The sequence below is a fragment of the Sorex fumeus genome, unplaced genomic scaffold, assembly GCF_029834395.1.
Source record: "Sorex fumeus unplaced genomic scaffold, SorFum_2.1 ptg000183l, whole genome shotgun sequence".
NCBI classification, from domain to species: Eukaryota; Metazoa; Chordata; class Mammalia; order Eulipotyphla; family Soricidae; genus Sorex; species Sorex fumeus.
Window position 1 is genome coordinate 7,972,449 of NW_026606240.1, and position 26,932 is coordinate 7,999,380.

The window sequence follows — 26,932 nt, forward strand, 5'->3', positions numbered from 1 at the left end:
TAGATATTCCTCTCAGGAGATTTAACAGTCGACTCTGGCTCTATTCTGATTTTTACACTGTAAGTTTCTATAAAGTCCTACTTTGCAACTTTGAAATAAAAAGACATACAGTATTACAGACAGTATTGCTTTTGCTTCTAGACTCCAACTGGGTTAGACTGAGTAACAAATTTAAAGAAGTATAGATAGGACATAATGAAAAATGGAATTAAGCCCTGGGAACGAAAAAAATATAATGACAGGTAGCTTTGGGGGGCAAAATGGTGTTTCTGAAAAGGCTTCTGAGACACTAGTATAAGATAAAGCCTTGATGAGAATGATTTAAACCATAAGTAATTAGTTTTTTTGCTTGATCTTTCAGGATCAAGTACAGATAATAAGTACTAAAAGAAAAAAGGATACTATGTACATGTGCAGTAGTAATCATTATGAGGAGGCAGAGAGATAGTCTAGGACTTAAGGCACTTGCCTGGCATGCAGTGAGCTGGGTTTGATCCCAGAACAACTGCTAGTCATCCCCCCAAGCACCACCCCATTCCCCCAAGCACCACTAGGTGTGAAGTAATTGTTAGGAAGCTGTAGATTTGAAATATGATTTTAAAAATATAATCAGCTGTCTTATCAAATTGACAGGAGGGATAAAGAGATTCATGTTCAGTTCACCTTTGTACCAAATGCAGTACCCAGTGGGAACCAGAGCAGTGTAAATTCAGATTTCAAAGAACTGAGAAAGGTGGGTGAGAAGGAGCTTTTAGCCCATATGGTCCCTTAAACCAATGAGGAGGCAAAGACCACATAAATGTTGAGTGGCTTGCCCAACCCAAGTTAGTGGCAGAAACTGGGTAAAGAAGACAGATCTGACAGTCTGTGGTTTCAGATCATCATACACAATAGGTTCTCATTTAATGTCATTGTTAGAACCTTGGAAATTATTTGCTTTGAGCAAAATGAAGTATGGCGAAATTGTACTATAAGGAAATTAAAATCAAGGATTCGTTTCCTGTGAAATATTTCTAGTCACAAAAGTAGTACTAAAGTTCTAAATAAAGATGTTTACCGTGCTTAATAAATATTAATTTATTCATTTTCCAGTCTAGTTTAAGTCAGGACTTAGGGTGACTAAAATCTCCTAACAACTTAGAGCTCAAAATAGGAATTAACCCCAGACATCCTTCCACCAGGCATATGTGCACACACCAACACTTGCTCCAGCTGGGACAATTTAGGTATGCCAATGAATTTCATGTGCACATCTTTGGGATATGGTAGGCAAACAGAGTACCCAGAGAAAGACCACAGAAAACAGTGAGTTCACACAGATAGTGCCCTTAGTATTAACAGAATTAATTATCTAAGGACCTACTGTAAACAGAAACCAAAAATAGATTTTCTTAAGCATTCACAAAATGTATGCATTTAGAAAGAGGGAAAAATTATGCTCTTAGAAAGTATCACAAGGTAATAAAAGTTTTGGGTTTTATTGAAGCACCACATGATTTACAAATTTTCTTATAATAGAGTTTCAAGCATACAATGTTCCAAAATCAATCCCACCAGCAGTGTCAACTTCCCTCCACTAATAAGTTGGTTTTGTCTTTTTTTTAAGATCTTTGTTCAGAGAGAGAGAGAGAGAGAGAGAGATTAAGCTTGTCTTATATTTGGGTCTCAGCTCTAATCCCTGGGACCACATAAAAATCTTCAAGCACCACTAGGATTCATCCCTGAGCACAGAGCCAGGAGTCAGCCCTGAGTACTCCTGAGTGTGGCCTAAAAATGAATCAAAAAAGCTCTTGATAAAACCACCACAGCATAGCAGGTAGGGCATTTGCCTTACATACTGCCGACCAGGCCGACCCAGTTTCGATTCTTCCGCCACTCTCGGAGAGCATGGCAAACTACCGAGAGTATCTCGCCCACACGGCAAAGCCTGGCAAGCTACCCGTGATGTATTCAATACGCCAAACACAGTAACAAGTCTCACAATGGAGACGTTACTGGACCCGCTTGAGCAAATTGATGAACAATGGGAGGACAGTGCTACAGTGCTACTGTTGCCATCTTTTTTTTTTCACTCTTACTATCTTGGCAGTATAACCAGATACACATTCAAATGAAATATAGACATAATTGGAGGTATATTTTAAGAACTCAGAGCAAGGTGTCTTAACATATCAGAGCCTTTCAGTTTGGAGAGAACAAATAAAATTTGATGGTGGCATCAACATCACCATTCAAATTTAGAAAACCAAAAAAGGTAGGAAAAACTACTCTGAAAATAATCAACTTGGGGAAAATAAGTATATTAATTCAGAATAATCCTGCGTTATTCTGCCATACTAATTTCCTGTTCATCCGAATTAGTATGTCAGACTTCTACTTTATCAGCTTAACCAGAAAGAGAACTGGAGATCTGTCCTCAGGTGGACGAACACGTTGATTGTTACCTGAAATTGTTCTCTATTTGAAATGTTCTCATTTTACAAATAGCTCATCACAACATGCGGCCTTTTGCTGGGTATTTCTTTGCTTGTAATTGACTTTTCAAGTAAGCATAATCTAAATGCATGCAGCTCTTCTGTGAAAGAACTAAAATGGTAAGTCTGAAACACGAGAAAAAAAGATAAAAATCCAGGGCCAGAGAGTACAGTGGGTCGGGTACTTGCCTTGCATGCAGCTGACCCAGGTTCAATCTCTGGCACCACATATGGTCCCCCAGTCCCCACCAGAATTGATCCCCGAGCACTGTTGAGTATGGTCCAAAAGGGGAAAAAAACCTTAAAATCCCATTCTTTGTGGTAGCCTCAGAACTAGATACAGTATATGTCACACAGCACATATCTAAAGCATGTTTGATTGATTGCATTAAAGACTCGAGGAAAGAGATTTTTTCAGGATTGAGAGCAGGTGGAGTGGAGAAAGTTTCACACCATTGATCTTCCTTTCACCTCCATTAAGCTCCTTCTTATTGCTTGTCCTCAACTAGATAAAATGATCTGTGGACTGAGGCAGGAGCTTAATCCTTTTAATCCATCTCTTAATTGTTTAGTGGTTTTCCATCCACACTATCCACTTACCTGGCTGTGTACTTGACATGTTCATTTAAATTCTCACAGATACGTTACCTCATCATATCCTAAATATGCTCTTCCAAAACTATGTTTCTCTCCACCCTTCTACAGCTCAGTAAAGAAACTGAAATAAAATCTATGCTTCTATGTAATCTCCGTTTTATTACCATTCACATCTAGTTGATTGGCAAGTCATACCAGCTTTATGCCTTGAATTATCTCAAATACTGCTTCTCTCCTCCTCCCTGGCCTCTACCATAGCACTGCAGCACTGTCCTCCCGGTGTTCATAGATTTGCTCGAGCGTGCCCAGTAATGTCTCCATTGTGAGACTTGTTGTTACTGTTTTGGGCATATCAAATACATCACGGGTAGCTTGCCCAGGCGGCTTGCTGTGTGGGCGGAAACTCTTTGTAGCTTGCCAGACTCTCCGGGAGGGACAAAGGAATCGAACCCAGGTTGGCTAGGTTGGCCGCATCGGCCACGTGCAAGGAAAATGTCGTACCCGCTGTGCTACTGCTCCAGCCCACCTCTACCGGTAATCCCACCTAATTCTCCCATAGAGTACTACAGCAGCCTCATCATAGATTTCCACTGAGACTCAGCTTTCTGTAGCACATCCACAGCTGAAAAATATGTATAAATTAGGATCTGAGATAATATGGTAGGTAAAGCACTTTCCGGGCATATACCCAACCCAAGTTCAATTCCCAGCACCACATGTGGTCCCCCAAGCACAGCCAGCATTGATTCCTAATTGCAGAGCAACAAGTAAGCTTTGAGCACTACCAGGTGTTACCCAAACCACCTCCCCTAAAATAATAACAATATAGAATATAAATTTTAAAATAAAATAGAAATTCATCATATGTGATCACATTCCCCAGCTTAAAAACCCTTCAAAACTTAGATTAAGAATCATTCGTGTTATTGCATTTATAATTTATTCATTTCATTTTTTTGTAATGTTTGTTACATGTCTACACCATAATTAAGTTCTGTTCTACTGTTTGGATTGTTTAGAAATTTGGATTGTTTCTAATTTGAGACGTGCAAATTAACCTACTACAAAGCCTTCTTATCTATGTTTCCTGGTACACTTTGCATACAGTCCTGTAGGGTATAGAAATGTGGTTGCTAGGTTGTAGGTTAGGCGAAGACAATAAAGTTGATCAAAGCAAGTAGCACTAAGCTAGGAATACTACATTAGATAGTTTATTTGAAAATTTTAAAACCAGCAATAAAAAGAATAATGGTGAAATGGTTAAGGAAAAGGCATAGGGATATAGGGATATGGGATACATTTGATGAACTGACACTTGAGTTTGAACCCTAGATGCTCTTTAATTTGGGGTTGTTGGGGAGGTGTTTGTGCCATACCCACTGGATTCAGGTTCTATACCTGGTTCTGTGCTCAGGAGTGATTCCCTAGTGATGCTCAGGGGAATCAGAAGTGATGCTGGGGATAAAATGCTAGTTACCTGCATTGCAAAGCAAGCATCTTCATTCCTGTACTGCATCTCAGTCCCAGATGGCCTTTGCTATATAACAATTTGTTAAAATGTATGTACTCATCTGTGGCAGTGATATTTTATGATAAAAGTAGCCTTCAAACAATGCAGATACAACTCAAATAGTACAAATACAAGCATCAAACAAAAATTCCCTCGAGGTTTTATGTGGCATTTAAAATAAAACTTAAGTTATTTCTGTGGTGGATGGCACCTTCTACCTCTTTTCCCTGTTTCTCTCATTATACTTTCTTATTTCATCCTAGTAAATTCATCTCTACATACTAGTCATTTAAAATCAGGGGGCAGCAAAGTTTTCCAGTAAAGAACCAGTGGTAATTATTTCTGGATTTTCAGAAATGAAAATAATGATGAAATGGTTAAGGAGAAGGCATAGGGATATAGGGACATGGGATGTCAGATGTCAGTCTCTGTCCCAAGTATTCAGCTCTGCCTTTAGAGTAGGAAAGCACTGAGTGAGACAATGCCTAACAAGCTCGGCATGGTTATGTGGTAATAAAACTTGTTTATAAAAAGAGGTGGGAGGCTGGATTCGGCCCAGGAACTTGAATTTGCCAACTTGTGGTTCATTTTTGTCTTTTTTCAAACTAGACTGTTTGCTCCATAGGACCAGAGTTGTCTTATGTCTGTTAAAGCTTTCAACACATATACATACAGGCTCTCATTTCTGGGTCTTCCTTCAACTGCCCTAACTCCACACTTTACTTGGATCTCTGCCCTTCCAGAGGATCTAATGCAAATGAACACTTTCAATACCATCAACCAAGTACCTGCCAGTTACATGGTGATGTGCTAAGCTGCAGATGTTTCAAACATTATGTCATTCAGCCCATATTGTCAACCTCTAAGTTAGTGCCATTTTATAGATGCAGAAAACAGTTCTAGCGATTTGAAAAAACTTCATTGAGATCATACTGTGGCTTTTATTCATACCTCTATCCTTAACCCCTACTCAAACATTAGTGTTGCTTGGAAATTTAGACAAGTGCCTGATAACCATTGGATATCATAAAATTTTAATGGTGCTTAGCTTATATAGCTCAATAAATACTAGTTATCTAGTATTTACAATAAATACTCAATAAATACTTGTTATCTTCACTTAATTTTGCCAAAATAGTTGAGAACATTGTTGCCACTACTCTCATCCCTAACTGTCCTCCCATTGTTCATCGATTTGCTCCAGTGGGCCCAGTAATGTCTCCATTTTGAGACTTGTTGTTACTGTGTTTGGCATATTGACTACATCACTGGCAGCTTGCCAGGCTTTGTCACGCAGGCAAGATTCTCTCAGTAGCTTGCCGGGCTCTCTGAGAGGGGCAGAGGAATCGATCCCAGCTTGGCCTGGCTGGCTGTGCGCAAGGCAAACGCCCTACCACTGTGCTATCACTCCAGCCCATCCCTAACTATTCCATGTTAATTTAAGGCCTCAGTTAAAATTTTACTAGTCATAATTTACATTAAGAATCTAAAACTCAAAATACTACTCAGGTTGGTGTAGTCAGAGAGTAGAATTTGATTTGTTGTTGTTGTTGTTGTTGTTGTTTGTGGGGGGGCACACCCAGCAGTGTCAAGACTTATTCCTAGCTCAAAATTCAGGGGTCACTTTTTAATTTTTTTTAATTTTTATTTTTTTATTATTGGATCACCATGAGATACAGTTACAAAACTTTTATGTTTGGATTTCAGTCATGCAATGATCAAACACCCATTCCTCCACCAGTGCACATTCTCCACCACCAATGTCCCCAGTATAACTCCCCTTTCCAACCCTCCCCCTGCCTCTATCGCAGACAATTTCCCCCATACTCTCTCTCTACTTTTGGGCATTATGGTCTGCAATACTAAGAGGTTATCCTGTTTGGTCCTTTATCTACCTTCAACGCACATCTCCCATCCCAAACAATTCCTCCAACCATCCTCGACTTAGTGTTATCAGGGGTCACTCTTGTGGGACTTGGAGGACCTAATGGCTTGCTGGGGATCGAATCTAGATCGGCTGCATGCAAGGTAGTCCAGAACACTCTACTATCTCTCCAGCCCTGAGGATAGAATCTGAATTTAGTTTTTTGGCTCTTTTCTATTCAAAAAGATGCAGAAAGAGGGGCTGGAGCAATAGCACAGTGGGTGGGGCATTTGCCTTGCATGCCGCCAACCCAGGTTCAATTCCCAGCATCCCATATGGTCCCCAGGCAACACCAGGAGTAATTCCTGAGTGCAGAGTCAGGAATAACCCCTGTGCATCGCCAGATGTGACCCAAAAAAAGGCAAAAAGAAAATGCAGAAAGAGAAAAAAGGGCACTGGGAGACAGTTCAGAGTGCTGGAACTCTTGTATGTGTAGAATCCAGAGTTTGTTCCTCTGTACTGAGTGAATTCCAGGTATGCACCAGGTGCAGTTTTGGTGGTCCCTGGTACCTCTGAACCTGAAAAGAAGGACGAAAGATTACTATAGGATTTAAAAAGAAAATCATATTAAGAAATAGAATTTGCACATAGCATACAATTGTGGCGACAGGAGTAAACAAAAATTTCAGTGGGGGAAGGGGGAATAGAATGAACTATGTTCTGAGTTTAAAAGATGCTCTGGTCAGAATGTTGCAGACAGGGGACATTTAAGACTCCACATGGGAGCTCAGTTTACAGGCTCATGAAGCAAGTACTGGCCAGTATGGGGACTCCCTGGCAGAGCACAGAGAGTGAAGCAGTTCAAGGAAAAACCCTGGTAGAGAAGGAAAAGGAGAAAGCACAAAGGGACATCGAGGCAGTGGAGCGCAGCAGAGAGAGGAAACTGCCAAGAGTGTGTTCCAGCCAAAGCCACGGCTCACTCCCCTGTGGCGTCTGGGGACTATCATCTTCCTGGTGGCCCAGCAGCTGCCATGACATCAAAGATTTAGACACAGAGTAGTGCTAATGTAGTGAGTGTGCCTCTGTTTTTCCAAGAAGCTGTGGCAGCATGTTCCATGAGTAGCCCCATGGAACAAATGCATAGAAAGAACATACTTCAAAGATGGGAAGGAATTAGCATGCTTCTGATCGAGAACACATCCAGTTATTTTTCATTAGTCCTAAAATAGTTGTAGTTTTGAATATTCTCTCTTCCTCCTGCACATATCATGCATGTGTGTGTGCGTGCACGCGCACACACACATACACACATGCACACACATCCATGCATACTCATACACACTTATTTTAATGCTGAGGAGGCTGATTTGCTGCCCGTAGGGGTGACTCCTAATCTTACCATCCCTAGTTCCTGACTTCTCACACTGGGATCTTTAATAACAGCAAAAAAAGTCAGACAGGGGCTGGAGTGATAGCACAGCAGGTAGGGCATTTGCCTTGCATGCAGCCGACCCGGGTTCGATTCCCAGCATCCCATATGGTCCCCCAGGAGTGCGTGACCCAGGAGTAACCCCTGTGCATCGCTGGGTGTGACCCCCAAAAAGAAAAAAAAACACAAAAGAAAAAAGAAAAAGTCGGACCTCATCAGTGTGGTTCAGGAAAAGACAGGGCTGTGGGCAGCTGGGAACACAATGAGGCCAAGGACCCAAGGAAAGATACTACAAATGGTAAGGGGTGAGCTCAGCACAGGGGCCGGACTGCAGGGATGATGAGAACTGGCTTCAGGTCCACTGTATTAGCCTTGTATGGACACATCTTTTAGGTGTGTGTCAGAAACTGCACAATGAGAGGTAGTTTGGGTAGAAGAGTCTCAATTCTCACCTCCAAAGTGACCACCATCCTAATGACATCTCTGTCCCTGGGGACAGTGAGCGTGTTCCTGATCCTTCCTTACACAACTCGGTAAGGAAGAGCCAAAAGTAAGGGTCTGTATTTGAATTTTAGCCTAGACAAAGAGTGAACCAATAATGAATGGAAGAACCGATTGGCACTGTTTTTTCCATTCATTATACCTGAATATCACTGTCACTGTCCTCCTGTTGTTCATCCATTTGCTCGAGCGGGCACCAGTAACATCTCACAACAAATTGTGAGACTTGATGTTGCTGTTTTTGGCATATTGAATACGTTGTGGGTAGCTTGCCAGGCTTTGCCATGAGGACGAGATACTCTCACTAGCTTGCCGGGCTCTCCAAGAGGGGCGGAGGAATTGAATCCAGGTCTACCACGTGCAAGGCAAATGCCCTACCCGCTGTGCTATTGCTCATACCTGAATATAGCCACTGAATTTCTCTGTAAGCAAGAACCAACATTTTAGTGCCACCTGAACAGGGCTGCTTTGCAACTTGTAATTTATTAATCACCTAAGTTCCTTTTCAAGTGGCAAAGGTTTTTAGATCATAAGTACACTGGAAGTCACCTCGCACTCCTTTCCATCTGCATTCTGTCCCTTAGTCTTAGGTGTTCGTCTGACCATCTCAAGGTATAATGTAAAATCTTACATAGGCAACAGAGGGGAATTTCTGAAGTAGTTTACAGGAGCATGGATAAGAGTGAAAACAAACTATAGTGTCTGCCCCCATGTCTTCTTTTCTACCACTTCACGAAGAAGATACGGAATTCTTCTTTTCTGTGATGGGTTTGTTTATTAACCCGACCAAGATCACAGGGGATGTTTATCATTGCTACATCTGGGAGAGTTCCAAGACTGAGTCATACATGCTTACTTTAGAAACTACATCTAGTTTCTAAAATGGCAATGGCAGTAAAACAGCTATAGGTGTTTGTTTTTTTTTTTACTTACACCTAAGCACAGAGTTGAACGATTTTTTTTCCTTTCTGGGTCACACCCAGCGATGCCCAGGGGTTACTCCTGGCTCTTCACTCAGGAACCACCCCTGGGGGTACTCGGAGGACCATATGGGATGCTGGGGATCAAACCCAGGTTGGTCACGTGCAAAGCAAGCGCCCTACCCGCTGTGCTGTTGCTCCAGCCCCAGAGTTGAACAATTTTTAAGGGTGAAAGATAAAATAGACTTTGGACTATTAAAATGAAATCAGCCCGGAATAGAAAGGGTGCTGTTAAGGGGAGAGTGAACAAGAATTTGTTGCTAGTTATGAGGTTACAAACTTTGTCATGCATGCTGATTCCTTTTTGGCCACTTACAAAACTGGGAACACATGAGCACCTGCAGCTGGAAGGAAAGAAAGAATGAAGTTGTCGGCACTGTGCATGGCCCTCAGTTCTGCAGCCTATCTCGGACCACCTGTTTTACCCAGGCTCATCTACCCATTTTCTCATTCTGCTTCACTGCTCTCACATATTTGGGGAAAGGAAGGAAAGTTCTGTTTCAGCACTCTGTTTATGTTTTGGAGGAAAAAACTGCCATTTCCAGAGAACGCTGAAAAAGGGTTCTATGAGCCACCTACCCGCCCCCCTCCCCAATGCCCCCTCCTACACAACAGAAAGGGGACAAGTGGAAAGTGAAGAATTAGATCTCACACCACATCGTGACTTACACGTGGTGAGAACAGCCTCTCTTTGAGATTTTAGAGTATTTACAGGACAACATGTAAATACTTTGCTCAACATTGCAAAACCTCCAATTTCTCGTTCTCTTCACTTATTACTCTCATGGCCTGCATTCAATATCTGTCAGCTCCTCTTGGTCAAATGTGGCACCCTCCTCCTCTGAGTTCTGGTAGCACTTTGTCATGCCCTTATTTTCCTGTCATTATTAGTAGTGGTTAAGTGCTTCCATTTGGCCAGAGCAGTAGTACAAGGCACTTGCCTTGTGTGTGGCCAACCTTGTTCTATCCTTGGCACTGCAGGTGGTCCCCCAAGCCTTGGCCACAGTGATAGTAAAGAGCCAGGAACAAGCTTTGAGCACCACTGGGGATGGTCTTAAAAAATGAATAAAATTCTGCAACATGACAAGTGTTCTAATGGGTTCTAATCCAATGCTTCTATCAATGCTTCTATCAACTAGACACATGGATTTTTTATAAATAGCTGATTTTTTTTCTGAGTCTGTTTCTTCATCTCTAAGGGGAAGAATAGTGCCTGCTTCGTAGAGTTGAAGATGACGTGAGATATGAATACATAGATACGTACACGCATATGTACTCTTTGGTTATCATAGCCCTTAGCACGTACAGCACACTAAACATGCAGGAGTAGTGGTTCAGGATTTGCATGCTTGCTTGTACTTTGGTTTTCTCTTTTCTACTAGAAATCAAATGCCTCAGGAGCAGTAGTAATTGGCTATACTTATAACCCAACTCCTAGCCCAGGGACCCTCCACTGGTCTTCAGAACTTGTAGTGTAAGTAGACTCTGGGGTCTTCCCTAAACTTCCTCCCCCTCTTCCCCTCACAAAGAGGATGATACTACTCCCCAGGAGAGCAATGGAACTATCCTGAAGGATAATAGTAGCCTTAGGCATAATTGGGGGACACTCTGTTCTCTTACAAAAGGAAGATTTTCAAGGGAGCGCTGAGTGATTTTTTTTCTGAAAGGTTTTTAGAACCTCCACTAGACCTATGGAATCAGCACATACATTTGAAGAAGGTTCTCAGGTGATAAAAATTTGTTGTGGAAAACTGAGAAGCACTGTGTTCAATTAATTCAGGATAGTAATTACCTAGGGGGAAATAGAGAATTTGTTCTGCAGAGTTAATAGAGCTGAGAGATAACTTTCATTTTTTCTAAGGTCCTTGACCAGTGGTTCTCACTCTACAGTGTCCAGACCAGCAACATCAGAATCACTCTGTAACATGTTAAAAATGCAAGTTTCTGGGCAATTCTTATGTATCCTACAGATTGTTGTATAGCATTGGAAGTTTACTCATAATAGCTAATTAATAAGTCTTTCATCCTGCCCTGTTAATACATTTTTTCCATTCCACCTTTTAGAGAGGTAAGTAAGGTCACATGTCATTAAGTAAAGAGTTTCCTCTCCACAGTTGCCCCTATCTGTCAGACCTCTGTGTTCAAACACCTTTCCTGCTCTGTGGAATATGCAACCTATATGACTTACCTGTAGTGTTTGTATTTTATTTTATTTTGTTTTGTTAATTTTACACATTTTTTAAATAGGTGGTAGATGCACATGGTATAAAATTCCCAAGGTACAAGAGTTGACAGTGAAAAGTAAGTCTCCACCTTCCTCCTCACTGCATCAAATAATCACTGTCACCAAAGGCAATCACTGAAATTAAATTCTTTATCTATGTATTTATTACTGAAATCAAATTCTTTACGTACTTATTGAGCATTTACAGTACACCATGCACTATTGTAAATAGAGGATATGAAACACACACAACTTACTTGAAGGGAGATTACATTATCAATTACTCAATAGTTTTCTAAGTTGTCTATAACTAGCATCTTGCAGTAAAAGTAGAGGCCTCTCTACAAATGAGTTCATTTCAAATCCAAATTTCCTTATGTCTAAGGGATATTGGATTATTTAGTTTGCCATTATGACTGTTTTTACTTCAAATGTAGACAAATTATATTTTGAGGGAATAATGACTCGGAACAGATAATGTCTGAATATAGTAAATGCTCAATAAATACTAGAGTTGATTAAAATACTGTGATTTCATCTTATCCTATCATGTTGGTTAGAAATGGAAGTGGTTCTTTTTCCCAGCAATTTTCATTTTCTTTCTTTGCTATGTATTGTTCAAAAAAACCACTTTTGGGGGAACAAGTAATAGTAAATATAAGCCTTCTGCAATTTGTTGAATAGCTTCTTGATTTGATAAATTGTCTTATAAGTACCTAGTAAATCAGTAGACATGTATACCGAGAATAGAGATTGTGTTCTTTATTTTTTCCTACTTAGTTTCTTTAAATCCCAAGTAATTTGAATATTATCTACTGTTAATTTTTTTGTGTTTTGTACATTGATTTTAACTTTTTAATGATACAAATACGTAGTTTCTAGGAGTTGCAGAGAGTGCAGAGGGTAGGGTGCTTGCCCTGCACACAACCCACTCAGATTTAATATATGGTCCCGTGAGCATAGCCATAAATAATTCCTGAGTTCAGAGCCAGGAGGAATCTTTGAACATCAAAGGAGTGCTCCCCACTCCCCTTCCCAACTACATAGTTTGAGGGAAAAAAATTATTTTAGCAGAGGAATTCAGCATGTTTAGCATACTTGCTGAAATATAACTTGATAAACTTTACCGAAGAACTTTGTAAAGAGCTTTACTAAATAATACTTTTCTTGGGGGCCGGAGCTATAGTACAGTGGGTAAGTGGCTGACCTGGGTTAGATCCCCCGTACCACATGTGCACGTGGTCCCTCAAAGCTCTGCCAGAAGTGATCCTTGATTATAGAACCAGGAGTAAACCATGAGCATAGACAAGTGACACTACCCTGCTCCTACCAATGCTATTACTGCTAAGCATAATAAAAGATTATTATGGGGCTGGAGCAATAGCACAGCGGGTCGGGCATTTGCCTTGCACGTGGCTGACCCAAGGTTTGATTCCCAGCATCCCATATGGTCCCCCGAGCACCGCCAGGGGTAATTCTTGAGTGAATGAGCCAGGAGTAACCCCTGTGCATAGCCGGGTGTGACTCAAAAAGCAAAAAAAAAATTATGAAGATGTGCTAAATATGTTCCACTGTGTACTGATACTGGACCGTTGACGTGGAATCTAGAAACTAATGAGGACACATGTATTTGACACCATCATTTGAAAATTTTTTCTTTTCTTTATGCTTATTATTATTGGGGGGTGCTCAGCTGTGCTCAGGGCTTATTTCTGGCTCTGTCCTCAGAGTTCATTCCTGGCAGTGCTCAGGGGACCATATGCAGTGCAAGGGATTGAACCAGGGTTAGCTGTATGCAAGGAAAGTCCCTTTACCCCTGTACTGTTTCTCCAGTTCTGTTTTGTTTGAAAGAGAACAAAAATGATTTTATTTTGTTATGTTGCTTGGGAGATACCACTAATGGTTCTTTGAATGGATATTTGTACAGGAAAATCTCATAACCTCACCTTGATAGGTGACAAGAAAGGAGAGAGAAAGAATTCTGTGCCTCTCAACAGCTTTTACTATTTGGTGAATAGTGAAATTGGGGTTGATTTGGGTTCAGTGTTCAATTTTAAACATTGCCTAGTCTTTGGAATTTTATCCCTCTATTAAGGATTCCTCAACCAACCAGTGTATCACCTCTTTGGTTCATGAGATTGTGTTAGCAGAAAAGGCAGGAGTAATATGCAGCGTGGTGTTCTGTTTCAAATACTTGTCACTTCAGTTAGGATGGCTGGGATACTGGGGTTGATTTGGTATCTCATACCATGATATCTTTTCATATATCTGTCTTGAACTTTTTTGGGGGGAGGAAGGGGTTTTGGGCCACACTTGGCATTGCTTAAGAGCTATTTCTGGCACTGTCCTCAGGAGGGACCCTGACAGTGCTCAGGGAAACATAAGTGGTTCCCGGGATCAAACCAGGTTCAACAGAAGGCAAGGCAAGCAACATGCCCCCTGTGTTCTCTCTCTGACCCTGCCTTGAACTTCTGTACTACATGGTGCTATCATTTTATTTATTTTTTCCTATTTATTTATGTATTTATTTTATGTAGGAGTACGGCTATTTATTCAGCCACTGATTAGCTGATTGAATTGGGCATGAACTCCACCTTACTTTTTTTTTTCATTTTTTATAATTTTATTTATTGAATCACCATGAGAGCAGTTACAAAGCTTTCGGGTTTAAGTCTCAGTCATACAATGATACACTCGTACCTTCATCAGTGCCCATTCTCCACCCCCAAAAACCTCAGTATACCCCCATTCTGCACCCTCCCCCTACCTGTGGGGCAGATGATTTCCACATTACTCTCTCTCTACTTTGATTACATTCAATATTTTGACACCAGACCCACCATTATTATTTGGGATTTTACCCCAACACTCAGATCTGCTGAAAAGGCAAGAGTAGACCATTTGTTTTCTATTGCTGGTCATGAATAACGTACGATGTCACAGGGCTGCAGTAGTGGCCACGTGATTTTGAAATTCTGAAATTTTAACAATTAAGTCTGGAGGGATTTCCGCAAAAACCTGTTGGGTTCTGAGAGTTGTTCCTGAAGTCTCTTGGATCACAGCCGTTAAGCAGCTTGATCAGGAGCCAGAAAGGCTGTTTGTGGTCAGCAACTCAGGGTCTCGTTGGGACGGGGAGAAAAGGGCTGGCTCCACCCCCATCCCATGAGTCCCCGCATGTCTCATCACTTCAGGCCCAAACATGACTGTCCAATGGCCTCTGGAAGATGGCGGCCACCGACCCCCCAAGGGGGAGCAGGTGAAGTGACACCACCCTTTCCCCCCCTGGGGTGGCCTGGCGACAGTAACCTACTGTGGGGTCCACAGGCATTTCTGCCAAAAGCCGCTGGGTTTCGAGATTTGTTTCTGAGTCTCTGGGATCATGGCCATTAAGCAGCTTGATCAGGAGCTAGAGAGGCCGTTCGTGGGCGATAACTTGAGGTCTGGTTGGGGTGGGGGTGGGGGAGGAAAGGGCTGGCTCCACCCCCATCCCGTAAGGCCCCAGGTGGGCCCAAACCTGACTGTTCAGTGGCCTCTGGAGGATGGTGGCCACCGGGCCGCCAGGGGGAACAGGCCAAGGCACGAAACCTATTCCCACCTGGGTTGACCCAGTGCCAGTAATCTACTACAGGGACAGGACTCATTTCTGTTAAAAGCTGTGGATTTCGAGATTTGTTTCTGAGTCTCTGGGATCATGGCCGTTAAGCAGTTTGATCAAGAACCAGAGAGGCCATGCCTCCAATTATATAGCTGAGCCAGACGTGGTTTGTGGGTGTGTCTCCCACATACCTAACTTTTGGCCGTTTACTTTCTTGGTAAGCTTTGCCCCAAGTTTTTGGGGTCTGGCCAAAGGCAGCAATTTTGGGGTATCTGGAAGTCTGAAGGTGCCATCAGGCTGCTGATGTACTCACCTCACAGGTACAGATTTACCTGCTGGTGGTATCATACCCCCAGGTGCTATCATTTTAATTTTTTTAACAATAAAAATGGCTCCCCTGAACAAGTTTATTAACTTCCAGAAGAGAAGAATGAAACTTCCTTTTATTGAAATCATACTGCATGTCAGTCCATCACTTTCACCCTTGATCTATGATAAGAGTGCCGCATTGTTTTGGCTTGTTAAATGGCAGGTTGCCGGGACCAAAGGCACCAGCATCTTTAATAAAAACTGTCATGAATTATGGAAGTATTTTTGTGGCAATTGCAATCCCTAGGGCTAGAAAATTTTGGTTCTTAATCTAGGGGCTCTCACCATCTAGTGGAAGAGACTAAACAGATACTCTTATAAGGAATACTGCTAAGAGTAATTCCTGAGCCCAAAGCCGGGAGTAACCCCTGAGCATCACCGGGTGTGACCCAAAAAGAAAAATAAAGGGGGTTGGGGGTGGGAATCACATTCTGATTAACCCATGTGAGAAAAATTATGGTGGTAAGTGAAGAATGGACAGTTTCAATTTGTATAAGTAATTCAGGTGAAGAAGAGGGGAACACTTCCGTTAAGAGAGGATACCCTTTGTAATAGTTAAAAATTGAAAGCGTTTAGACATTGTAATAATAAAAATAATTCTGTATAACACAGGGGCTGAGAAGCCATGGGAAACAAACTTTAAATGTAACTGTCCAAAGTTTACCTGAGTGACAGTCATTGATAAATGCTTTTCTCTAAGCTTGGATTTTATATGCAGGTGTAGAAAGATTAACTTTCAGGCATTTTCTCCATTTCAATCAGGAATCTATTCAGTATAAAGCAGGACTATTATTATCATTTTGGTGGGAGAGGAGGGAAGGTGGAACTTGAGAATATTTTCTGTCCATACCAGGCATAGTGCCTTAAGCACGGCCAACCGGGGTTTGATTCCTCCACCCCTCTCAGAGAACCTGGCAAACTACTGAGAGTATCCCACCCGCATGGCAGTGCTTGGCAAGCTGCTGGGGCATATTTGATATGCCAAACAGTAACAACAAGTCTAACAATGGAGATGTTACTGGTGCCCGCTCGAGCAACTTGATGAACAATGGGGAGGACAGTGCTACAGTGCTACCAGGCATTGTATAGGGATTCTCATATATTTGCGATACTGCCAGACTCTCAAAGCATGGGATATTAGATAATCTTACTATTAGACGAGTCATTCATTTGCTTATCTATTTATGCATTTATGTAGAAAAGGCAAATTTGGTCTCCACGTTTTCCAGTCGTACAGATTGATAGTTGATAGATTTAGGTAGTTACTGAGATGCATTCTTATGCCAAAGTGCATCACTTCAGCTAGACAGTTTGAAAACCCGTCACTCACTTGCCTAGCCTCCTTCTCCAGCTGTTCTGGAGAGGAAGCCATTGAAATGACCTCCCCAGCGAACGTGAATGGAGGGTGAAAAAAAGCTAAGCTGGGCGGAGCAGGGCGCGGAAGGCGGGGATACAGTGTAGCAGAGAAGAGCCGGAGCTGCCTGCGACCCGCAGCCGCGACCCGCAGCGAACCCCAACTCCCTTGGGCTTGGCCTCCTCGCCAAGAACATCTCCAGGGGACAGAAGCAGTTTGTGCTTTTTGCAATTCCAGGGTTGAAGCAATTTATGTCCCCAAACTAAATCGCGACAACCACATGGTTTTTTTTTTTTTTTTTTTTTTTTTTTTTGCCTCTCTGCTGCTCCTTTTCTCCAACTCTTGGATTTCTTGGATTCTCCAGAGCTGCTGGGAAAGTTCTGGGAATCGCTGCCCTTCCTCGGTCCCTCCCACTGTTTCACAACCTCGACTCCAGGGCAGGCCCTCCTTCTGCCTCACTCTCCCCTCCTTCCACCTGACAGGGACCATAAATAACCCCGGCTCCCCATGTTCCCAGCAGGGAACAAAGTTGAAAGTTTGCCTGCAGCTCGCTGCCACTCCCCTCCTGGGCCACCGGGGCCACTTCTTTGTTTTCTTCGGCCTGCTCCTCGTTTCTTCTCCTCCTTCTCCTGTTTTCTCCCTCCACCTGGATTGGCCGCTTCTGCATCCACATGGGAGAAGAGTCCTGTCCACGGCCTGGAAACGCGGCACCTCGGGGCTCCCCAGATTGAAGGCGGTCCTGGTTACCCGGCTCCCAGCACTGGTATCAAGTTACTGAAAGTCTACACCGGCCAGTCCTCATATTTACATACAAATAACTCCAAGGGCTCGCTTTATGTCACCATTCTGTCCTGCTAGAGGCTTGCCAGAAGAGTTTTTAATCCAATCAGAGGGAGCTTTAAAAGGATGTCTGCGGAGTGATCAAAAGGATTCTAATCTCAATTAAATGTTGCCAGGTTTTGCTGCTCTTTCTTTTTTATTTTTTTCTTTCCTTTTTTCCCCCATTTGGTCTGAAATATCGAAAAGCTTTGTACTCTTGAGTGGGAAAAGATGTGTGATTCCTCAGTGGCCTTGGAGAAGCCGAAATGCTGAGAGGAACTCAGCTTTGGTGGTGAAGACGGTGGACACAACCCAGGCATTGATTTGTTGGGTCTGGTTTGAAGGGAGAGTCTAAATCACGACTTTAAGGAATTCCTGGAAACATCAGGAAAACGTTTGATCAGCCCAGCCTGGTGGAAATGGCTTTACTACAGAGTAAGATCTTTCTTTCAGTTGTACTTGGTGTGTACTGGGTTTTTTCTTTTTTTTTTGTTTTGGTTTTTGTTTCATAGGCAGCAAGTGTGCAAATACTCTAGCTGCAAGTAGTTACTTAAAATCTCTTGGTGCTTGGTAGCAATAAAAAGGTTGATTTGTTTATTATTACTTTTTTTTTTTTACATTTGCAAAAACAGTAGTTGATCGTGTATTTTTAGACCTCATTTGTCGTTTAAAAACGGAGCACTTGTGGTTTTCCTGTGTCCAAATGAATGGAAATTATAACTGGCACTGAATGAAGGAATTGGAAAAAAATATCTGGAACAGATGAATCACTTGCCTTTGTGAAAACATAACATAGAGGCTCATGGAAATCTCTCCTACATAGCCAAGCTCGTGTCCAGAAAAGAGAATAAAAGAGGTAGAAAGGAGTTTGTATGTGTGTGTGCAGAAGGAACTTTCCCCAGCCCCTGCTACAGACGGAGAAGGATGGGAAACATCCCACAGGGCAGACATCTGAAAAACCTGCCCTGTCACTCTTGGAATGTGGTTTTTCCATGTGAGGTCATGTAATGCATATGCAGCTAATAAAAATATTTCATGATTAACTCTTTGTAGTGAGAGTTGGAGGAAAGGTGCTGCTTTTAGAGTCTGAACCCTCATTTGATCACTGTGGAAGGGAATGTTGCTTCTCGAATAGGGCTTCAGTATTGGCACAGCTGGGCCGGGTTGTTAATTTGATAGGCTGAGAAACAGCTTGAAATTGATGTGTTCCAAGGTGACTCAAGTGAGCAGTTAGAGAGTTCAAGTAAATAACTTTGTAGTGTGGTGCATAAGGGCTAAAGAGAAGTCTCCTGTATGTAAGAAGACTTTCGAGAAAAGGCTCATCCTCTCCACGTTTTATTTTCAAATTTCGAAAACAGTAACAAAGAAGCCATTCTTAGTTTGCAGTGTAAAAGACACCTTTCTTAGGAGCTGGGGGTGGGGGGCAGGGGCGCTTGTAGAGGGGGTGGGTGGGATGGAGGACAGTGTGGAGCTGCAGTTTCAGGAGGCTGGGAAAACTTAAATTGACACTTAACACCAGAAGCTTTTCTTCCTATTTAACAATTTAATGCCAGTGTGTGGACCACCAGTGGCTCACCCTTGGATGTGACATTGCCGGACCAGTGGCGCCACATGAAATTCAGTCTTGAAATTATGACTAACCTTTACTTAAGCTCCGTCCTTCTGAATGGCACTGACATAGACTATCCAGGAGGTAGGGGCAGAGGAATATGAAAAAGCAGGTAATTTGCTGATGACAAGAAGAAGAGAAAACATACATTTTCAAAAGGGAAGCTTCTGATTTGGGGCTGCTTTGTGCATTTGCAGGTGAAGATGCGATGACAGGAGACACGGACAAGTACCTTGGGCCACAGGACCTTAAGGAACTGGGCGATGATTCACTTCCTGCAGAGGGTTACATGGGCTTTAGTATGGGAGCCCGTTCTGCCAGGTATTTCACTGTTGCTGGTTTTTTAATAGTTAATTAAAAACCACCATAATTTGTCATAAAACCAAAAATCACTTCATTTTTTTTAAAGTTTACATGATTGAAGAATGTGCCCTTTGGGGGAGGATGTGGATTTGGTGTTCTCAAATGCAGTGTACATGCTCTGCTGTTTTCTTGTGCAGTTTTCAGTCCTGGATTTTGTGTGACGAAACTTGTTGATCATTTGTTCTTTTTTCACCATACCTTGCCGTCATGCTTCAAGCATATCACAGCAAAAGAGCTCATTGACAAAACTGGGAGAACCAATCTGTGTTACATATTTCAAAATTAAATTTTGTTCTGTGTTGAAAAGAATCATTTACCACTAAGAAATGTCTGTCATTTTTGGTTCATTTGGGAATTTTACATTTCACAAATTTGAGAATTTTACATTCCCTAGTCTCTACTGCATGATTCAGATGTAAAAGAACATTCTTGGGGGAAAAATGCAAATTCTTATTAAAATTGTCTTTCTATTTCAGTATCTCTTCTAAAATTCCACCATTAATTTATTTACAAATGACATGTTAGGGGTGTTAACAGTGACTTCCCAAAAGTCACAGACCAAGAATGGTGGCAAATTTGATCCTCAAAACAGAGGCATAAAGCTTTTGTATTTGGAAAATGTTGGTTCCACTTAATCCTACTCTAGTTAAAAGGAACAGAATCTTTTGCAGAATTTGGGGACTTCTTTTCTTCAGTGGTTGGATTAGCAGCATGTTTGCTGACAGCCAAGTTATTTTAAAGCTAATAATTAAACCTTCTAAGCCAGGGCCCTCAGGACATTTTCCTATAGTTTAAGGATCTGTTGTAAAAAGTTTCATTGTCTAATAGTTAATGTCACTTCCCACAAAGTAAACCTGGGAGTTTATTCTTGGTGTCTAGGTTGGGCAAAGAATGGGTTGTAAAATTTTTTTCAAGTTAGTCTTTTCTTAAAATAGTTCCTTGGGACTTCATTTTACTTTATAGGACTTTTGATTTATAAATATATTTCTAAAAGAGCTTAAACTCTTTCTGTGCTATAGATGCCATTGTAAAAGGGGGAACATAGTTAAATATCCATAAAGTTTCAGGTAGCAATAAGTTACAAATAAAAAAATGTAAAATCTTAAAGGATCTGCAAGAAAGATTTTATTTTGAGTTTCTGTAGCTTTTGCAATCTAATAATCAGCATCTTCTCTCCCTTTGAGCATATATCACGTGTTCTATAAATCAGTCAAATCACATAGAGAAAATTGTAGCAGCTGACATGAAGTGAAATATGAAACCAGAATATTTTCTCATTTTTTAATCAAGACACAGTGTGAAGAATTTCACACTTCTAATTTTGATTGCATCATTATTATTTGTGGCTATTATATGTGACTCATTTTTTACATTGGCAATTTATGTTATGCTCAGAGGCACGATTTTAAAGAACCATAAAGCTGATAATCATTTTAAAATAATTGTGATAAGATTACCAAGTATCATATTCTGAGTGTAACATTTAAGAAAGACTACATTAGATGTGTAACTCATTCAAACATTTTTTTTTCTTTTTTCCCCTGTCTGATTTTTTTGCTTTCTACTTTTGTTTTGTTCCAAAAAATATTTTAAAATAGTCCCAAGATCAGGTAAGAAGACATGGCATTGTTTTGCTGCCCTTCCCTGGTGCATTTTCTCATTTTTATTTTCTTCAGCATTGTGCTGTGATGTGCTGTGATGTGCTTCAATGTGCTTTTCACTTTTTCTTTTCGCTTAGCATTGGAATCTGTTTTGTGATTCTCGGAAAAATTAGCAAGTAGCAAAATGTATGAGAAGTGGTCAGTGATGCAAAATTGAGTGAATACTTGAGACATTTCTTTCCCTTAACATAGTTTGTATAGTGCATGAAATAACTGAAGACAATGCCCTGGTTTTAAAGAAAAGGTTTTAATTTAAAAGTTTTCCAAGGGCTGGAGCGATAGCATAGCAGGTAGGGTGTTTGCCTTGCATGTGGACGAGCCGGGTTCAAATCCCAGTATCCCATAAGGTCCCCTAAGCACCGCCAGGGGTAAATTCTGAGAGCCAAGCCAGGAGTGACCCCTGCGCATCACCGGGTGTGACCCAAAAAGCAAAAAAAAAAAATTTTTTTTTTCATTTGCTGGTTGCTATTTTAAGATGTTCTAGGTATGTTTATATAATTGTAGAATTTTTTTAGGCGTGTTTTTTTTCTAACATTGCCTGTGTTTAACACTTAGTCCATACTGAAGGCTACAAATAATGTAGTTGACATTAAAATAATTGTTAAAACAATTTGTTAGTTAAAAGCAAGTTAATTCCATACCACCATGCAAATAATCTCTCATTTTAATAGCTGAAAAAACTTCAATGTATTTAGACTGTTGAATCTTACTCAGTCAATTACATCATTAAGTTTGATCTCCTTAATGGACTTCATCTGCCTAATATAAATTTTGTCTGGAGCAATGAAGAGTGAGAACTTGAGACACTTTGTAAACCAAAGACCGTTTCAGGGTTTGGTTGGTAACTCATAATTCTCTGTTCTGTAGTGGTACTTGGAAGAAGGAGGATGTTGGAAAAAATATCAACAAATCAAAATTAAAAGATGAAATTTAAAAGGATAAATCAAAATGAATATACAATTCTTTGGAGAAAACTTCTGAATGTCTGTACTATAAAAGTACTCTTGGGCTGGAGCGATAGTACAATGGGTAGGGCCTTGCACGCAGCCAACCCAGGTTCAATTCCCGTATGGTCCTCCAAGAAGGGCCAGGAGTAATTTCTGGTGCAGAGCCAGGCATAACCCCTGAGCATCCCTGGGGTGTGACCCAAAAAGCACATAGCATCAGTTTTAACACGTGCTTTGGGGGCCTTCATTTGAAGACCTGAATGTCCGATGCACAGTAGAATTTCTCACTCTCTAAACACATCACTGGAACAAAGTGAATGTTGTGATGAGAACTTAGTTTACTAATAGGGAGCACATAAAGCCAATGAAAATAAAGTTAGCTAAATTTAAATAAAACAGGTCCGTTTCTTCAGTTATACTAGGTGCTCAGGGTTCAGACATGGCCACCATTTTGAAGTGAAGATTTAGAACCGTTGTCAAAGGATGTTCTATTGGATGCCACTGAGTTAGTGAGTAGAAAGAGGATCTCTGATTTTTGAAAGTTCATATTGTATCTGGAGGATGTTAAAGACTAGAAACGGTGATACCAAGGGGGGCGGGAATCTTGCAAATGAAACAAAATAAAACAGAAAAGCAGAGTTCGACTGGGCAGAAAGCTCAGGAGCAGCTTTCTAGATGCTCTTCTACATGGGGAGATGCTTAATATTTTTTAAGGGGGATAGGAGCACCTATACCTAGCTTCTAATACTGTGCTTTGCTTAGTCACTTAAGTCTTCCCTAAATTAACAAATTAACAACTCCATAAGGATTGGGAGGTTGGGTGGGCATTAAAGATCCCTTGGAGGTTAGGTAAAGTTAAGGCTCTAACTCTAGAAAAAAATGTGTTGCTCATCCATGAAGACACAGAATAATTTATGTAATCCAGAGCCCTCAGATCATGTATAAAAAACTGACTTTTGGGTAACCTATAATGATGTAAAAGGGAGGAGGCATTGTTTTGTGTAAAACAAGACATTTCCTCTTATTTATCTCTTTCACTTTTTCCTGTCAATTAAACCCAGGTGATTCTGCTGTCAAAGATAGACACCAGCACACTAAGGTTATTACTGACCCATGCAGCGATCTGTGCTCCCTTTGCATGGTCTAATATTCCACATCAAGAAGGACATCACCAGGGGCTGGAGTGGTAGTATAGTGGGTCAGGCTTTTGCCTTGCACACAGCCAACCTGGGTTCGATTCCCAGCATCCCATATGGTCCCCCAAGCACTGCCAGGAGTAATTCCTAAGTGCAGAGCCAGGAGTAACCCCTGAGCATTGCCAGGTGTAACCCAAAAAGCAACAACAACAACAAAAAGGACATCACCAATGCAATGCCAGTTATGGGGTACCCCATTACTGAGGAACCAGTTCTAGACTGCATCTAAGTGGTTTCAGATTCTTCACCTCCATTCCAAGGAGCCTCAGACCTCTCATTCCAAACAAGAGGCAGAGAAAATATACCTCATGACAAGTTGCCCCGATTTTGTGAGGAAGCCAGGGGGAGAGGGCTCAGAGCATCTCCTCATGGCCTTGATCTTCTGAGTTGCTGGAGAATCACAGATCTCCACTGAGACTCAGATGATCTGCAGTTCCTGCCTGCTGCATAGCCTGTGTGGGTGTACATATGATGACCAGAATGCTGTGACTGAGCCGGGCTTCTCCAGTCCTTTACTCAATTTTCAGTTTGGAGTCATCATGGTGCAAGACACTTCAGGACATCAGGGAACTTGCACTCTAGGAAAATCAGAGACTGTTTAGAGGATTTGAGAGAGGCAAAACTGGACCAACAGAAGGAGTGAGAAAAGAGCAGAGCAAAGGAGAGAGAGTAACCATCCATGTAATTTGAATTTTGAATTCCACAATGAAAATAAAGGAGAGAGTCCAAGGTTGTATCTATAACAATACTTGTTTTACATGAGTAGCAACTATAACAGGTCAAACACATACCCAGTTCCCAAATATTTATAACCTATTTACATAGAGTCTCATTCACTAGTTCAGTTGCCTAGCAGTCATGGACCAGAAAGAAAGCGAACTCTATCATACATTCTTTTTTTTTTTTTTTTGCTTTTTGGGTCACACCTGGCAATACAGAGGGGTTATTCCTGGCTCTACACTCAGGAATGACTCCTGGAGGTGCTCAGGGGACCATATGGGATGCTGGGAATTGAGCCCGGCTTAGCTGCATGCAAAGCAAACACCCCACCCGCTGTGCTATCTCTCCAGCCTCACTATCACACATTCTTAACACAGAAAACCTCTCAGAATATCTAGTTGCATCCATTTCTTCTCAAATGTCATATTTGTTCAATTCTCATAGCAAAGCATCCAGTCTTCGTGCATTTCATTTTCTTGCAGATTTGACACTAATTGGCCCTCTATTAAACAACACATGATCATGGGATTGTTACGAGTCCCTCGGGTACAAGGGATATGAGTTTTGATGATGTCTTATATAGAGCAACTTTTGTTGATATTTTATTCATCTTACTTGTTCACATAGTTGCATGCATTAATTTTTTTTATTCATCTCATTATCATCTACCACTCTTGAATTGTTAACTGTAAATACAACAGCCTCCGCTCCTTCAGTTCGGATAGGTCTTACACCTTGAACAGAAGCTCCTATGCACGGGACAGTATGATGATTGAAGAACTTCTCATACCATCCAAAGAGCAGGTACGTCTTTCAAAAACCTTTGATTGTTCAGTTTTACTTATGTGATTAAGTCAAACACTGCTCCAAGACAAAAACTATTTATGCATGTTTATTTTGCATTTATAAATCTTGTAGTATCAGTTGTCCCATAGTTATAGCCCTTCTGTAGGTGAATCTCTAAAGTACCACAGAAAGAAACTCAGAAAGTCCTCTAGCAAACACAGGCATAAGTAATGTCTGTGTTAAGTATTTTTCAGTTGCTCTTTAAAAAGAGTTAATAATTGCTAGCTAAAGTTGCTAACATCCATATGAATGTTTGATTTTGCTAAGCAAACTATGTATTCATGTTGGAACTTGTTAAAGTTATTTTTAGAAAGTAGTTAAAGATTAGTTTGGTCATTTTTTGATCCCTTAGCTTCAAAGCTGCCTGTTGTAGACCTTCTCAGGGTGTGATTTTATTTTATTTTATTTTATTTTTTTTGTGTTCTGCCAGAATCTCTGCTTGGTTCATTTTGTACTTGTGTAGCTCCTTAAAAGAATGTAGTTTTGAGAGGATGAGAGATGGTACAGTGGATAGAGCATTTGCCTTGCACACAACTGACCCAGATTTGATCCCTAGGCCATAGATGTGGTCCCCCCAACACCACCAAGAGTAATTCCTGAGTGCAGAGCCAGGAGTAACCCCTGAGCATGAAGAGGTGTGGCCTGAAAAATAAAAAGAAATTGTGGTGTTGAATAGTTATGTTTCATACAAAAAGTGTCAGCAATGTGGTATTTTGCATTTGAGCTCAGAATGATTAATTATTCTACAGACACACAGTACTTTGTTTTAATGGACACAATCATGATTTGATATCTGGTGAAAAGGATTGTACCATAAAACTAACTTTAAACATGCCACAGGACTTCTCTTGGTGATACTTGGCCAACAGGACTCTGGGTTCAACTCAAGCCTTTACCAAGGCCACTCTGGTAATGGTTGGGCCCTCCATTGCTGCACTCAGTAATTCAGGACATCAGTGTGGTCCAGGGATCAAACCTGGGGATCCTCATAGAAGACATGAACTTGAACTCCTGTGCTATCTCTCTTCCCTCTTATTTGTGTGAACACCTGCAAAATAAAAAGTCTGGAAAGGGAGAAGCAAATTCTGAAAGAGGCATATTAGCTTTGTTAATCCACAGTGTCTCAGTTATTGTGCAAGAAAGAAAAGGCTGATTTCTCAGAGCATGTCTGCGGAGGGAAGAGTGTCAGTCGCTATTGAAGATGAATGAAAAGTGTTTACTTCAGAAGTACACTTAAATACTTTGTACTTGAAATAAAGGTCAAAGTTATTTATTTGTCTTACTTCTAAATTTGCATTTGCTGCATTTGTAAGTTTTAAATGGAGTCCGACCCCCACCAGCCACCTCCACCCCAGCCTCCCCACCCCCCCAGCCCCAGTATTGCTTTTGTTTGAAAGCATGCTGGAGGTCTTAAATGTTTTGAATTCCTAAGGTACTGATAGAGATTTTAAACTGCCTTGTCATTGCTCAGCTGAAGTTGCTTTGACAAGTAAAGGTAGAAAGTGAATAAAAATTAACTTTCCATGAGCTTTCCTCTTTCAAACAACATGCACCACACCTAGATGAAGCCAAGTTGCCTCTTCACTATCCTACTACTGATTAATCAGCTTGCTCATTAACCATAGAAAAGTACAGTTAAACCCCAGGATTATTTGCATTGTCTTCAGACGGTGTGAGGCAAAATGTGTTTGAAGGCAGATGTAGAGATCAGAGCTGGGAAAAGAGGTTGGAAAGAGTAACCCCACCCCAGTTCCTACTGGGCCTTAATCATGACTAGCGTGTAGACCACATTATTCACCCCTGGATAATCCAGCATGGACTACTTATTTTATTATTCCTTAAATAGATTCCCTGTTCTTGAAAACCCAATTTTT

The 26,932-nt window shown here is 41.1% G+C and overlaps 1 protein-coding gene across 16 annotated transcripts in view; it reads left to right on the forward strand.

Annotated features, from left to right (window-relative positions):
* Positions 1-26,932, forward strand: part of ANK3 (ankyrin 3) — a 536,318-nt gene that overhangs the window by 417,919 nt on the left and 91,467 nt on the right. For 14 of the 16 annotated variants that reach the window (XM_056107909.1, XM_056107905.1, XM_056107907.1 and 11 more), the window contains 2 exons: positions 19,523-19,646; positions 24,914-25,016. In XM_056107909.1, the coding sequence (XP_055963884.1) occupies positions 19,523-19,646; positions 24,914-25,016 (227 nt within the window). The remainder of the gene's footprint in view (positions 1-19,522; positions 19,647-24,913; positions 25,017-26,932) is intronic. The other 2 variants (XM_056107906.1, XM_056107914.1) reach the window with 1 other exon arrangement.